At 45.0% G+C, this 17,104-nt stretch overlaps 1 protein-coding gene across 1 annotated transcript in view; it reads right to left on the bottom strand.

Moving 5' to 3' along the window:
• Window positions 1–16,751, bottom strand: part of LOC123767944 (uncharacterized) — a 276,215-nt gene extending 259,464 nt beyond the window's left edge. Inside the window, exon 1 of the mRNA XM_069316973.1 lies at window positions 15,403–16,751. Coding sequence (XP_069173074.1) covers window positions 15,403–16,666 — 1,264 coding nt within the window. The 5' untranslated portion in view covers window positions 16,667–16,751. The remainder of the gene's footprint in view (window positions 1–15,402) is intronic.
• Window positions 16,752–17,104: the final 353 nt, after the last annotated feature.

Below are 17,104 nucleotides of genomic sequence, written 5' to 3'. Positions count from 1 at the left end.
AATAAGATGGTGAAGAAATAGGATGAAGAATAAGAAAAAGAAGCCTAGAACGCACTAGAGGCGTAGAGCATTAGAGCGCACTAGAGGCACCTAACAGTGTCACCGAGCTCTCCCAGGCACTGTGGGTGCCACTGAACGCTCCCAGGCACTGTGTGGGTGCCACTGAGCCTGTGATCCACGTCCCAGTCATATCAAATTCAAACCATAACATAGAAATGACAATTTCATTCAGTTGCATCATCAAAGCCTCGTACTCACCGCCCACAAAAGTGAACGACACATTTATTGTTATTTTACAATTTAAACGACCGGAACGCCTATCAACCCCCAGACTCAAGTGGCACCCCAACCAGGACAGATTAACAAGTCTCAGTTGGAAAGCAGTGGTGTGTCTCTCTGGGGGGGGGGAGGGGTCGTCTCTTATTGTGGGTGCGTATAGGTTAAGTAATAATTGTAATTATGAAGCAACAAGATGCTTATCTTAACATACTAAGAAGGTTAGGTAAGGTCGGTGTTTTCTATGAAGCTTTTCAAGGTAAACTAAAATATTCACAATAAATTAGTATGTCACATGCACGTATTTAATAAGTCAATATTGACTATAAGAAAGTGCGAGAATGGGTTGGGGTGGTCGTAGTTAGGTGGGCAGAGTATTTGTCATTCTATTAACTACATTATATCTAAACTTATGGGGTAAGTATAACTGCTGATTATATAAATTCATGTCGGTATCTCCCAACATGACACCGTAATTATTTATTAAATATTTATGTCTCGGGAATCGTATTTACCTCCATAAAAGGTCTCCACAGGTCAGAAAGGTCAGTGTTAAAAAAAAAAAGATACAAAAGTGGAAATATTCACAATCTCGTTTCATTGCTGAAAATTAAAATTGCTGTTTTATATCACTGAAAAAAATATACTAACTAAAAAAGGCAGAGAACCATTATAGAACAAACAGTATAATGTTTAACTAAAAACATATAAAGCATCAACATGGAATATAAGGACGCATCTAGCTAGCAAAATCAAATTAATTAACTAGCATAATTAACCAAATTAACCAGCTTAATTAACTTAAGTCCACTTACTCTCTCCCTAGCGTCGAGGCCTCCTACTGCATAACTCGCCTCGCCTTACCTGGAAGGAAAAACACAGTGATGTTAATGCTATGTAAAGCAACTATTAAATGGGCTGTAATATACAAGGCCTGTATGAAGCGACCTTGATGAACGCCCTGTATAGTGTCTGGGTGAATCTGTAATCATGATTATAATTCTACGAAATTGTGTAATATTTAACCAAGTCTTGATGGAGCTTATGTTAAAGACACAGTGTGGGGTCTAGGGGTGTGGGGTCGAGGTGTGTGGGGTCAAGGTTTGTAGGGGTCGAAGGGTGTGGGGTCGAGGGCTGTGGGGGTCGAGGTGTGTGGGGTGGTAGGAGAGCCTATGAACTTTAATTGTCCACTAGAGGAAGATTCTGCCGAGCTCCACCCAAGCTTCAAGACACACGCTACACGACAGGAAGCTGACATGTAACTATAAGGTGTGAAGGATAGATGAAATTGTTTATGTAATAATCTAATATGAGGTCTGATAAAGACCTTTTGTGCCCTCTGTAATGCTTTTTGCGCTACCGCTCACAGGATGGGTATGGGGTGCACAATAACCTAGCCGCCTCCGGCGGCAACAATCAATCAATCAACACGACCCAAGCTGACACGACAACCAGCCAAGGACCACTACAACACGACCACACAACACTCATGGCTGGTTAACACATCTCCAGCTCCCCGCATCCTTCCCCACGCCAGCTATTTGTGCTTTTGTATACTCCCTCAAGGTCTATATATATACGAAAAGGTATATCCTGCATAGCGTATATAAACAGTTTACCTTAGCCTTGAACAGTATACACGATAAAAGTGTACTTACTGGTTGATCAGGTAGCTTGTTGTGGGGGCATAATTACCCGCGAGGTTGATATACACTGTTAAATGCAACATCAAAACCTGAGAAAGGTCTCGAGTGTCGTCTGTAATGTGGCCTTCATCTTAGCTGATGTTTACTGAATGTGATATATCTACGACATCGTAGTCCTGGCGATGCCACTCGGCACTAAGTACCCGCGGAATAAGCGCTTGACAACATCAAGTTCAATCGTCGAGGCTGAAACACGCAACTCGTGCTCAGACCAAGTCCATTCCATCCAGCAGTCGACCCCAAAGAGCATTCATCAGTTTTAACATTCTCTTCATTCAAAACAGGAATTTTCTCATATATAAATTAATATTTTATATTAGCATATTTGTTCATATTTAGGCATTGGTTAGTGCCTAAGCTAATCAAAGATCCAAAGTCCATTCCATGCTCTCGTCAAACCCCATGTTTATGCAACCCGTCCTCGACTCAAGACCATTACATCCAGCGGTCGACCCCACAGACGCATTCATAAATTTTAATATGCTGTTCATTCAAAACGGGAATTTTCTCAAGTATAAATTAATATTATAATATATTGGCATATTGTGCATATATACGCATAGGTTAGGTTAGGTGTTTAGGTTCTGTTGGCGATTATTTGTATTTGTAGTACGTGGGTGAAGCATTTATAGCGTTGTGATTCGAACAAAATTCGCCAGTGAAGCACTTGTTCCGGATATATTCGAACGTCAGCAGTTGTGAGTCGTGTGTAAACCGCTTTTCATTCATAAACAGGGGGTTTGGCGTGTGCATGGAATCACTTTTGGATCTTTGTTTGGAGGACGGGCTGAGTATTTACCAGCCCGTCCTCCAAACAAAGATCCAAAAGTGATTCCATCCACCCGCCAAACCCCCTGTTTATGAATGAAAAGCGGTTTACACACGACTCACAACTGCTGACGTTCGAATATATCCGGAACAAGTGCTTCACTGGCGAATTTTGTTCGAATCACAACGCTATAAATGCTTCACCCACGTACTACAAATACAAATAATCGCCAACAGAACCTAAACACCTAACCTAACCTAACCTATGCCTATATATGCACAATATGCTAATATATTATAATATTAATTTATACTTGAGAAAATTCCCGTTTTGAATGAACAGCATATTAAAATTTATGAATGCGTCTGTGGGGTCGACCGCTGGATGTAATGGACTTGAGTCGAGGACGGGTTGGTATTTACAGCGTTGTGGTTCGAACAAAATTCGTCAGTGAAGCACTTGTTTCGGAAGTGTTCGAACGAAATCAGTTGTGAGTCGTGTGTAAACCGTTTTTCATTCATAAACAGCCCGTCCTCCAAACAAAGACCGAAAAGTGATTCCATCCACCCGCCAAACCCCCTGTTTATGAATGAAAAACGGTTTACACAGTACCTCGAGTAACGTACACTGTACCTCGAATAACGTACACTGTACCTCGAGTACAGTGAGCTCAAGTAACATACACTGTACTAAACTTAAAAAACACAGAATGTTTCTGTTTGGTGTGTTTATAAGCCAAACAGCCCACACACACACACACACCAAACAATCCATAGAAACAAACGGTCAACACACAAATCATTATTCATTAACAAAAACATCGCAAATGTCGTTTTCAAAAACTGGGAAGTAAATCCAGATGAGCCGTAGCAAGTCCCTGCCTTTCCTCCACTATTCACGGGGCTCTTAATTGCCTGTTCCTAATTCATTATGCATTCTCATTAACTTTACATAGCAGATCCATCACTCATACCGGGGTTTGTTGACGCTAAGACTCACTAGCCGAGCTCTCCTCCGGCCTAGGCTCTCTGGCCGAGCTCTCCTCCGGCCTAGGCTCTCTTCCGGCCTAGGCTCTCTTCCGGCCTAGGCTCTCTTCCGGCATAGGCTCTCCCCCGGCCTAGGCTCTCTGGCCGAGCTCTCCTCCGGCCTAGGCTCTCTTCCGGCCTAGGCTCTCTTCCGGCCTAGGCTCTCTTCCGGCCTAGGCTCTCCCCCGGCCTAGGCTCTCTGGCCGAGCTCTCCTCCGGCTCTATTTTTTTAAATAGACCCTTTTTTACATTTCTTAACAGCTGTTGTGAGCACTGTAATTTTTGGTTGACTGGTTGGACAATACGAAGGGGATCGCACATTGCATTCTTGGTTCCTGCCAATCATCCGAAGAGCTTGATTCAGTTGCGTCTATAACCTGTAACGGCATGATCGTCATGCACCATGACTGAACACTCCCCGGCAACACTCGCGGTACAATTTGGGCACAGTTGTTTCATTAAAGTCCTGGTGCAGGCACGGATCGCGCTGAGCCTTCAAATGAGAAGGGAAGCTTGAACGCTCACATTTTTCAAGCTTTGTTTCGCATTTGTATGTTCGGCGCGGCCCGAGCGTGCACCGGGATTTGATGAAAAACTGCTCGCAAATTGCATCACGAGTGTTGCCGGGGATTGGTCAGTCATGGAGCTCAGTTATTGAGCTCCAGTTAATTGAGCTCAGTCAGTGATTTGCCAATCCTTATAGGCAATGGTTGGTGAAGTGGTTATGGTACTGTGTACACCAGGGGAGGGGGGGGGGGGGGGGTGAGCATGAAAGAGGAATGACTTTGGGGAGAGAGGAGCATGAGGGTGTAGGCTTGAGATGGGTAGGAGCATAAGGGTGTAGGCACGAGGTGGGTAGGAGCATGAGGGTGTAGGCACGAGGTGGGTAGGAGCATCAGGGTGTAGGCTCGAGGTGGGTAGGAGCATCAGGGTGTAGGCTCGAGGTGGGTAGGAGCATCAGGGTGTAGGCTCGAGGTGGGGAGGAGCATCAGGGTGTAGGCTCGAGGTGGGTAGGAGCATCAGGGTGTAGGCTCGAGGTGGGTAGGAGCATGAGGGTGTAGGCTCGAAGTGGGGAGGAGCATGAGGGTGTAGGCTCGAGGTAGGTAGGAGGATGAGGGTGTAGGCTCGAGGTGGGGAGGAGCATGAGGATATGGTTCACAGGCAGGAGGGCCTGGGTATGGGGCTAGGAGAGAGGGGGGGGCCAGCCTACCCATACCCACATTTTCAATCACGAATCTAATGAACGGTTTCCGTTGTCCAGCTGCGTGAGCCATAACCATACCCCTCCCCCCCCCCCCACAAGACCGCAAGAGAGTGCTAATCCACACACATCCTGAAGCCTCAAAACCCCATCCTAATAAGCCTAGAGCGCGTCTCTACCGCCAGGACTTCTCATATGACGGGATATACCGTTCTCAAGGCTTTTAAATCCTTCACAGTTAATGGAAATCAGCGTCTGGATTCATTAACCACTAAAAATGCCCAGTTACGAAACCTGTATATCTTTCCTCAATTATAACTGCTTTCTTTGTATGTAATAAATTACGAGCTTCGCAACGTCGCAACACAAGCTGTAACTGGCAACATCGTAACACTTCAGACCTCTTAAACTCTGCAAAGACGCACCGGGGTTTTGTAAATGGATACTTAACAGCCTGATGAATCCAGGCCCAGATACAGACACATAATTGATGGTCGTTTAATATTCGCCTATTTACCCCCCCCCCCCCCGCCCCTCCTTTTCGGACGCCACTCACATAAGCCTAAAAGACTGAAACTTACAACGCAGTGTGAGTTTGTGTGTTTTCAACTTGTACAGTACATGTACATATGTATACGTCTACATATGTATATATCTACATATGTATGTCTACATATGTATATATCTACATATGTATATGTCTACATATGTATATATCTACATATGTATAATCTACATATGTATATATCTACATATGTATATATCTACATATGTATATATATCTACATATGTATATATTTGACGTGCTGTGCTCTTTTTGACTCTTTTGTAATTTATACACTGAAACTTGAAGAAAACTAACACAATTACACCAGTACAACATTATAGGAATAAAGTTTCTACAAGGCTCCTGTAGATAACCCAAGGAGAGGAGGAGGAAGAAAAGAGAGAAAGACGTAAGAATGATGAAGAGGAAGAAGGAAGAAGTGAGAGAGGGTAAAGAAGGAAGTAGGAAGAAGGGAGAGAGGGTAAAGAAGGAAGATGCGTGTGTGCGTCTCTCAGTATGCAACCCGTTCTCGCAAATTTAATAAGTCAATATTGACTTATTAAATATGTGCATAGGTGACATACTTAACATAATAGATACCCTTAAAAAGATTCATAGAAAACACCGACCTTACCTAACCTTGTTAGTATCTTAAGATAAGCATCTTATAGCTTCGTAATTACAATTATTACCTAACCTATAATAGGTATAGGTTAAGTAATAATTGTAATTACGAAGCAATAAGATGCTTATCTTAAGATACTAACAAGGTTAGGTAAGGTCGGTGTTTTCTATGAATCTTTTTAAGGGTATCTATTATGTTTAGTATATCACCTATGCACGTAGTTAATAAGTCAATATTGACTTTATCTCTCTCTCTCTCTCTCTCTCTCTCTGTTATTGTGTTCCAGGAGTTCCAGCTTCACAGCCAGAGTGCATGGGGTGGGGGGGGGACAATATGCATGAAACCCTGATTTGGCTTCAGTGGAAGCCTCAGGAATCCCTAAAATAATTAAGCTGAATCCCAGATTGCACTGCTTTTTACCATGTCGTGGTGTAGGGTGTGTGTGCTTAGGAGTACCAAGTGTGGGGGGTTCGAATCCCCATGGCTCTTACTGATTTTCTCAATGATAGATCACATTCATGAGATTTCATTGAGCACACACACACACACACACATATATATATATATATATATATATATATATATATATATATATATATATATATATATAAACACAGCTGAGCCCTATTATGTGACTATCTGTGTCATGATCCGGTGTGGTATCACTCGAGCATCTAAACGGTTGGGGGAGAGACTTCCTTGTCTGGGCTTCCGCTCGACCCCGTTTATGCCATCCCGGTACAGTTCATGCGAGAGTGGCTCATCCCAGTTTAACTTGTACTCTCGGTACAGGTAACCCATCACCTGTTGCTCTCGTCCCAGTCGTGAGGGAGATATGATTCCAGTCTCATATTCCAGTCCTGATATGATTCCAGTCTCATATTCCAGTCCTGATATGATTCCAGTCTCATATTCCACTCCTGATATGATTCCAGTCTCATATTCCACTCCTGATATGATTCCAGTCTCATATTCCACTCCTGATATGATTCCAGTCTCTCATTCCAGTCCTGATATGATTCCAGTCGCTGTTATACCACTCCTGCTCACATCCTTCATCCCATACCATTCCCCTGGGTCCATTCTGCCTCATAACTCACAATAAAACACACAAATTAACAGGTAAGTGCGCGCATACACGCAAGCACGCATATGGACGCGCGCACATCCGCCAACACGTGTGACTGAGTACATACATCTGGGAGCGGACGAGACGAACAAGGGTACACAATAAGGGGGAAGACAGTTCATGGAGAAACGACAGAAATTCTGTCCAGACATAGTGCCGAGCCCCCGTCAGATGAACGCGTCAACACTCTCAATAACAGATACAAAGGCCTGCAAATATCCATATCGAGACCACACAATACATATATACAAAATGAAACTTGAGAAAGTTGGGATATGCGCGAGATAAAATCCAGAATTAAAAGAATTGAACTATGAGGAAATATTGAGGGAGCTGGATCTTACTATAATTAAGAATTTAAAAGAAGGGGTTGTTCTACCCCCTACAGTCCAGGATCCTTCAGTTAAATGACCTGATATTAAGGATAAGATGAAATTGCTTCCCCGACCATTCTTGACAGGTGCGACTAGATAATCTTCCCGGTGGATCGGACTCCTTAATTCACGTCGATAATCTTATATCCTGCTCCCGTGTCGCCCATCTTTCAATGTATTTAAATACTTTTGACTTTAGTTGATAATTACATGTTCCCGACCCTTGCCAGCTGAGAGCAATCACGTCTCAAGACTATACTATAATGCGGGCTAAGGAGCTAGAGCTCAACCTCTTAAAAACACAGCAAAAGAGAACACACACACACAAAGGGGTACACATACACGCACGAAGACTCATTCAACAAAAACATACACATAGGTCCTCGCGGCCGAGCGAAGTAAGGGTTTGGCTTCGATTCACGGGCCGAGGCAGAAACAAATGGCCAGAGTTTCTTTCACCTGATGCCTCTGTTCACCAGACAGTAAATAGGTGCCTTGGAATATGACAGCTGTCACGGGCTGGGCCCTCGTAGTGCGCGCGATAGATATGTGTAGTAGATATGACAGATAGAAAAAAGAGGTCGGGGAGTTAGAGAGGCGGGGTCCATGAGCTCGATCCTGCGGGCAGAACAAATAAATATACACACACAAAGACAATATATCACACACAGTATGACCAAAGAGCCAAAGCTCATTCCCCGCAAGCACATATAGGTGAGTACACACACACACACTCTCTCTCTCTCTCTCTCTCTCTCTCTCTCTCTCTCTCTCTCTCTCTCTCTCTCTCTCTCTCTCTCCCCCCCCCCCCTCTCTCCCCCTCTCTCCCTCTCTCTCTCTCTCTCTCTCTCTCTCTCTCTCTCTCTCTCTCTCTCTCTCTCTCTCTCTCTCTCCGCTGTCATTTCCCAAAATGATTCGCTCGGTAAACCGCCAATTTTTCACTACGTCGCATCCTCCGAGCGATGAGCACGCGGCCTCATTTCAAAATGTTTCGCTTCGTGGACCCCGCCAACCCGCTCTCGGCAACACAAAAATAATTATAATATAAGAGAAGAAGAACTTCAGTTATGGACAACGGATAATCGCTTTTATCAGCTCGTCCTCAAGGGTCAAACTTGCTCGGTGTCCCCCTCCGAGCGGTTGTGTGACACTATCTTGCCTGCCCCCCCACACCATGGGGAAGTGTGGATTATTATTATTGTTATTGTGGGAGTGGGAACTGGGCAGTGTGGGAGTGGGAACTGGGGCAGTGTGGGAGTGGGAACTGGGCAGTGTGGGAGTGGGAACTGGGCAGTGTGGGAGTGGGAACTGGGCAGTGTGGGAGTGGGAACTGGGCAGTGTGGGAGTGGGAACTGGGCAGTGTGGGAGTGGGAACTGGGCAGTGTGGGAGTGGGAACTGGGCAGTGTGGGAGTGGGAACTGGGCAGTGTGGGAGTGGGAACTGGGCAGTGTGGGAGTGGGAACTGGGCAGTGTGGGAGTGGGAACTGGGCAGTGTGGGAGTGGGAACTGGGGCAGTGTGGGAGTGGGAACTGGGCAGTGTGGGAGTGGGAACTGGGGCGGTGTGGGAGTGGGAACTGGTCAGTGTGGGAGTGGGAACTGGGGCAGTGTGGGAGTGGGAACTGGGCAGTGTGGGAGTGGGAACTGGGCAGTGTGGGAGTGGGAACTGGGCAGTGTGGGAGTGGGAACTGGGCAGTGTGGGAGTGGGAACTGGGGCAGTGTGGGAGTGGGAACTGGGCAGTGTGGGAGTGGGAACTGGGCAGTGTGGGAGTGGGAACTGGGCAGTGTGGGAGTGGGAACTGGGGCAGTGTGGGAGTGGGAACTGGGGCAGTGTGGGAGTGGGAACTGGACGGTGCACGGAGTGGGGGATGGGGGAAACAGGGTGGCGCACAAAGCTCCAGTCTTTCCGGTTATTGCGAGAGCGGATTCATGTCCCTTAACTGTCACTCACTAACTGACTGACTGACCAGCCGGATGGAAGAATAAGTAACAAATTACCAAACTGTAGCAGTGTCGCACTATATAGCGCTCATGTGTACCAGTACACCACAGTATACTGCCATGGATGCGCTATAGTATACTATACATGGCCAAGTATGGTATACTATCCATGAGCAGTATACTGTCAACAGCTATGTATGGTATGCTATCATTTGCCAGGTTTGGTATACTATCTTCACACATACTTTCTAATAGTTTACATTCTTTAAACACAAAAATCCCTCAATGTTAACAGTGTGGGAGTGTGTGAGTGGACCATTCTCAATCGACTTGAGAATGGTCCAGGACGGACCGAAACGTCGTCGTCCCTTCAATTTCTAGTGTGTGGTCTGGTCAACACTCAATGTTAACATCACCTTCGTATTTCCAAAACCACATTTCCTGTAATGTTCAATTATTTCAAATAAATGGAATACATTAAAATGTATTTAAGTATTACACAACTTGTGTTCATTAATATAGTTCCGGATTAAAGGAATTATTAGGAGCTTAATAATTAATGAGTTATTTGTGAGGGCGATGAGTTGAGTGTTTATTCAGCGTGAGGGTGTGAGAGGGTGTGTGAGGGTGTGTGAGGGTGTAATGGGGGAGGGGGATGAGGGAGTGGGGGTGAGTGGGTGGATAAGTATATATGTAGTAGTACATATATGGCATATGTAGCATATTAGGCCTAGGGCAGCTTAAGATGTTGCCATGCATCTTTCTCATGGACTCTACAAATTCAATAATACAAAATGTGAACTTTTTTTTACACAAAAGTCGATATTCTGTACATACACACAAAAGTCGATGTTCTGTACATTCACACAAAAGTCGATATCATCAGTTCAAACGTTGTAATAAAATTATTCGGCTGCCGAATTAATGAGCATTTCAAAACGCTTTTGAATGTGAGCAGAAATTAGACTCGCCAAATTAAAGCAAATATAATTGCCAGCGGAAACGACACGCCTATCGTAGGCCTAAATAGGCGCAAAATTATATTATGTAACATTAAAAATTGGTGTTTTAATTATTACTGTTAACTGTTGTAAATTACATCACATGATAATATTTTACATGGTCGAGGTTCTGAATGGGATGTAAATCTTATCTCTCCCATTGCTTCCCGCTCTTAAGTCTACACTTCCACCCCCTCCCACTCTACCCTCCCACCCTTCCCTCTCAGGGCTGGCGAGAACGCCATTAAAGACAACTTTTGGCGTAATTGTGTTGTTTTATTTGTGACGTTAAAGTAAGGAGGTCATCAAGCCAGTGGTCCGTGAGAGACAGCTGGCGGAGGACAGGGGGAGAGAAGGAAGGAAGAGGAAAGGCCATAGGGAAGAGAAAGGGAAAGGAGAGGGCAGGGGAAAGGGAGAGAAAGCTCCCTTATTCAGGTTGGCTTTGGTTTACCATCAAATTTTTGTTTTCTTTGACCCGGCCAGGATTCGAACTCATGCCGTCCAGGATCACCCCTAAACATACACAGTACCGTGACCACCGCACCAATGATCGTACGTTTAGGGGGTGATCCTGGACGGCATGGGTTCGAATCCTGGCCGGGTGAAAGTGTTCTTAGTGATATATATATATATATGTTTAGCCTACGCTTGAAACAGTACAGTGATCCAGTGTACATTATGTTACCCGGTAATTTATCCCGGTAGTTCAACTACCCTATTTCCAAACCATTATTTACCCAGGTCTTTCTTGTATCTAAACTTCTCCAAGTCACATCCACTGTTTCGTGTTCCGTGTTGATATGTTTAACATTATGTTACTATCTCCTTTGTTACGCTTTACCATTTGTATGTATTCTTCATTCCCATCACCTCTATACCCGTCGCTTCTCTTGAGAATGTTAAGTGGACTTTTTGGAACCTCTCCTTGTGAAAAGTTTCGAGTTCCTGGAATTAAGTTTCATGATCCTGCATAATCTAAATGAGGCTTTAAACGCCAATATAAAGCTGTAAAATAGCATTAGTTACTTATAAAGCTGAAGAATAGCATTAGTTACTTTATTGGTAACGCATCTAGAGATAAACGCCACTACCCTACTTACCTTATTCCCAACATTTATACATTAATCTCTTGGTTTAAGATTCCTACTAATCATAACTGTCTTTGCTTTAACAAACATCTCATTAAATTGTTCACTCCCAACAGTTGGATCCCATTTACATTACTGGCGTGAACAAGCTTTGGATCAAAGATTGCGTCCCTGCACTTTGGAATTATCATAAATATACAATAATTGACTTTATCAAAGCTCATGTTTAATGGGACTCTAACAATGACTTCAGGTAAGGTTGTCAGAATTATCCCAGCTTTCCTGTGCTATAGTTACGTCCCTGTTTTGAGATTAGATTAGGCCCGTGAGATTATCACCTCACTTTGGAGTTGATATTATGTAGATAATCTAGCATATAAAAGTTACAGCCCCGCTCTTGTGCCAGATAAGTCCACTACGGGCTCACTATAGCCCGTGCTACTTGGAAACTTTTTGTTCCCAATAACTGAATCTTAAACAACAACATAGTCATTCTTCATCATATCGATTGATATATCAGGCTCCAGATCTGATAAAGCGATCAAAGCTAAGGATTAATATAATCCCTTACAGAGAAATGTATTTTCAAACAGTGGTGAACATTTCTAACTAAGAGGATCTTGTGGAGAGTAACTCCGTCCACAGATTTAAAACCAGATACTACTAATGAAGAAATATATGACTGGGAACAACCCTAGACAATCGACAGCTGAGAGGCGGGGCCCAAGTAGGGAATCAAGCATGTAGGTGCACACACCTACGAGTTGGGGGCCCAGGAGCTAGAGCTATCTCTTCCGGCAAACACTCAAGCTGAAACAATTTTCCACACCTGATCTAATTTGAATAACATCGTCATTCCAAATTTAATCAAGTCTTTATCGTCCACAGTAACGCAGTTTATCCTTCTCCAGGGAGCTGGTTGGTAGTGATCCCCTCCGCCTTCTGCTGCACCAGCCCTGCTTCCTGCCTACACACCACCTACACTTACACACACACACACACACACCACCTACACTTACACACACACCACCTACACTTACACACACACACACACACCACCTACACTTACACACACACACACCACCTACACTTACACACACACACACACACACACACACACACCACCTACACTTACACACACACACACACCACCTACACTTACACACACACACACCACCTACACTTACACACACACACCACCTACACTTACACACACACACACTACCTACACTTACACACACACACACACACACACACACACACACACACACACACACACACACACACACACACACACCACCTACACTTACACACACACACACACACACACACACACACACACACACACACACACACACACACACCACTTACACTTACACACACACACACACACACACACACACACACACACACACACACACACACACACACACACACACACACACACACACACACACCACTTACACTTACACACACACACACCACTTACACTTACACACACACACACACACCACCTAAACTTACACTTACACACACACACACACACACACACACACACACACACACACACACACACACCACCTACACTTCACTCCCTAACAGCAGCTCATGACCAGTCCTCTGGATCACTGTATGACTGCTGTGGCCGGAGGCGGCTAGTTTATTGTGCACCCTATACTCATCCTACTAGCATGATGGATTTACTACTAGGTAAAGAGACGCATCAGGCGAAAGAAACCCAGCCCATTTATTTTCCGCCATCGCCGGGGATCGAACCCCGGACCCCTAGGATTACGAGTCTCAAGCGCTGTCCACTCAGCCACAGGACCCCGAGAGAGAGAGAGAGAGAGAGAGAGAGAGAGAGAGAGAGAGAGAGAGAGAGAGAGAGAGAGAGAGAGAGAGAGAGAGAGAGAGAGAGAGAGAGAGAGAGAGAGAGTATGTGTGATGTCTTTCGAGTTAAGAAACTCGTTCTACTTGCAGCGACCGGCTTGTGTATCCCAACATAAACACACCACAAACGAAACTAAAGAAGTCAGAATGTTTGTGCCATGTGAGCCAGTGTCAATAATCACGAGATTTAATTAAAAGGAGCCCGAAAGCTCATCCATCTTCCGAAGTAAGACTGCCCAATACTGACGTTAAATGTCCAGATCATAAGAATCTTACGACACCAATGATTTACAAATAAATAAACGCAGAACTAATTATTATATAACCATTTATGTACACATTCCCACTGACACACCACAAACAACACCCCACTGACACACAACACACCACAAACAACACCCCACTGACACACAACACACCACAAACAACACCCCACTGACACACAACACACCACAAACAACACCCCACTGACACACAACACACCACAAACAACACCCCACTGACACACCACAAACAACACACCACTGACACACAACACACCACAAACAACACCCCACTGACACACAACACACCACAAACAACACCCCACTGACACACAACACACCACAAACAACACCCCACTGACACACAACACACCACAAACAACACCCCACTGACACACAACACACCACAAACAACACCCCACTGACACACAACACACCACAAGGAAAAACTCACAAATTATAAGCCACAAACATAGCTTTTATAATATAAATAATTTGTATATACACATTACTTCTCGAGAAGAGCTATGCAAGCAGAATATTACCATATTTATTTTCTTCTTTCTAAACTATTTATTAACACGAAATATAGCTCTGTTGCTCCTCAAGGGTAATCAAATATTAATTTATTTATCCTTTAAGACGGTTTTATAGCTAATGTACATTGGATTTCAACTTAGTGTCATAGTGCATATTTTTTTGCTATGCTATCAGATATCTCATAAGACATTAATCCAACATATGATGCTCTATATATGAACCTACATGTATATAGTTCCCACATATATACACAAGGTCCCATACATATATACACATGGTGCTCTACAAACACATGGTGCCCACATACACATAGTGTCCCATATACATGTCGTATACATAAGGGAAGGGGTCAAACGACGCTGTGTTACACTGTATAGATACTAAGATACAGGGAATACATATTAAGACACAGGGGGGGGGGTATACATACTAAGATAGGCTAAATACATGATAGAAGAAGCATTCCATTGTCAGATATAATAACATCAACGTCTCATTCACAGTTAATGTGGTTTTAATGTATATGTAACGGAGCTGTGGTGTATGTGGTGGTGTATAGATCCTGGTGAACCTTGGTGCAAGGCTATGGTGCAATCTGGCGAAGAAAATCCTGTTGTGGTACATGCAGAACCAGAACAGTCTGGTGCAGTACAATCTGATATGGTACATCCTGGTGCGGTACAATCTGGTGCGGTACAATCTGGTGCAGTACAATCTGATATGGTACATCCTGGTGCGGTACAATCTGGTGCGGTACAATCTGGTGCAGTTCAATCTGATGTGGTGCATTCTGGTGCGGAACAACCTAATGTGGTACAAACTGGTGCTGAACAACCTGTACGGTACAATCTGGTGGAGCACCGTCATGTGTGTACAATACGGTGCGGTACAAGGCGGTGCGGTACAATACGGTGCGGTACAAGGCGGTGCGGTACAAGGCGGTGCGGTACAATACGGTGCGGTACAAGGCGGTGCGGTACAAGGCGGTGCGGTACAATACGGTGCGGTACAAGGCGGCGATCACACAAACCTCTTCCGAATGTGACGACTGTTCTTGAGAAGGTCTTGACCAGGGCGGGTCCGCCCTCCTCCTGGTCCCCCTCCTGGTCCACGCCGGAGCCCCGGACCCTGATCAGCGTCCTCTTCTTCACCCTGCGACGACCCCGCCGACAGGTGTCGTTCTCGTCGTCACTAAAATAGTTCATGTCGTCGTCGTCGTCGTCAGCAGCAGCAGCATCTCGACGACAGTAACCGCGGGACGACCTTTTGTTGCTATCAGTGTTTCCTCGTTTCGCATCGGCGTCGTTTTCATTTTCAGCCGGCACGTTCTCCGTACTGACTTCGATATTGGATCTGTGGCGGAGCTTGTATTGAGACTCGTCATCGCTACTGGTGCCTCTAATCACTTTCCGCCCATTTCTGTTGCAGTATGAGAGCTTGGTTCTCTGTTCAACCTTTACGTTGTCTTCGTGTTCTTGTAAGTTTCTCGTTCTTTTCTCACGTCTTTCCGTTTGCCACGGGGAGAACTTGACCTCAACCTTTCCTCGCTTCTTCGACTTGGCTTTTCCGTTAGCAGCGTCACTCTCCTGGGCGTCGCTGTCTCTCTTCGATGTTACAGTTACCTCGATCTTTCTTGGTTCATCGTAGTCATAAATGCAGGTCTCGCTGTCTCGCTTGAGAATGTCGTGCGACCTGCCGTTAGTCACCGGGATCTGAGGCTTGGTGGACTCACCAACGTCCTCGATATTCTCATACAAGTCATCTTCACCTTCGCGACTACCAGGCTCCCTCATTCCGTTAACTTCTCTCTCTTCTTCCTCGTCTTCTGTCAGCGTGGAGGTGCTTCCCCTCTTCGGTATAGCTCCTGTAGAATAATAGCTGCCATTCATTTCATCCTCAACGAACTTTTCGTCATCTTTTTCTCCCTTGAAGCGCACACGCAAACCTTTCTTGCCAACTTCCTCATATATCCTCTCTGAAACCTTGTCCAAACACTCATAAATGGACCCATTGGCATCTTCATAATCTGCATCCTCTTCCAACTCCACGTTGAGATCCTTGTCGTCACAGACGGTGTCATAGTTGGGCAGATCAGGGGTTTGAGGCGGCTCATTGGATGGACTCCGTGACTCTGTAGGAGTTACCCCTTCCCCATCGTCACTCTCACCATGTTTTCTCTCATCACCGTCGTCCTCCCGCTTTCTATGGTAAGCCCAGCCGTGACTCGTCACGCTCCCGTCACCCCTACGCACCGTCACCCTAACCTTGACGCGTCGACGGGTGATAATTCTCATTATCCCCGCTGCCCTGCTGCAGGATTTCAGCTACGACTCTCACCGGTTGTTTACGCCTTTCAAAAGTCACGTTAAAATGCCAAATATATCCCTGAAATATCACAAAAACATCAATTAACTTCAATTTCCCGCCTTCTCAGGTACACTACTAGCTACGAAGTATAGTGTCCTCCATACATATCTGTCCATACATATCCATACTGTCCTCCACACATATAGCCGACTATACTGACACCTAGTATAAACAGTTTAGCACTTCAGCACGGAGCGGAGCGGCCGAGGGACCCACTTATAGACTCTTGACATTGAAAACTGATGTCTCCTGAGGTGCTTGTTCTCCAAGGAGTGTTCACCCAGCAGCGTGTTCACCCAGCAGCGTGTTCACCAGCGGTTCACCAGCGGTTCACCACCAGAGGTAGGCCCACCAGTATTTAACCT

The sequence above is a fragment of the Procambarus clarkii genome, chromosome 86 (genome assembly GCF_040958095.1).
Source record: "Procambarus clarkii isolate CNS0578487 chromosome 86, FALCON_Pclarkii_2.0, whole genome shotgun sequence".
NCBI classification, from domain to species: Eukaryota; Metazoa; Arthropoda; class Malacostraca; order Decapoda; family Cambaridae; genus Procambarus; species Procambarus clarkii.
This window is presented reverse-complemented; position numbering and strand designations above follow the sequence as displayed.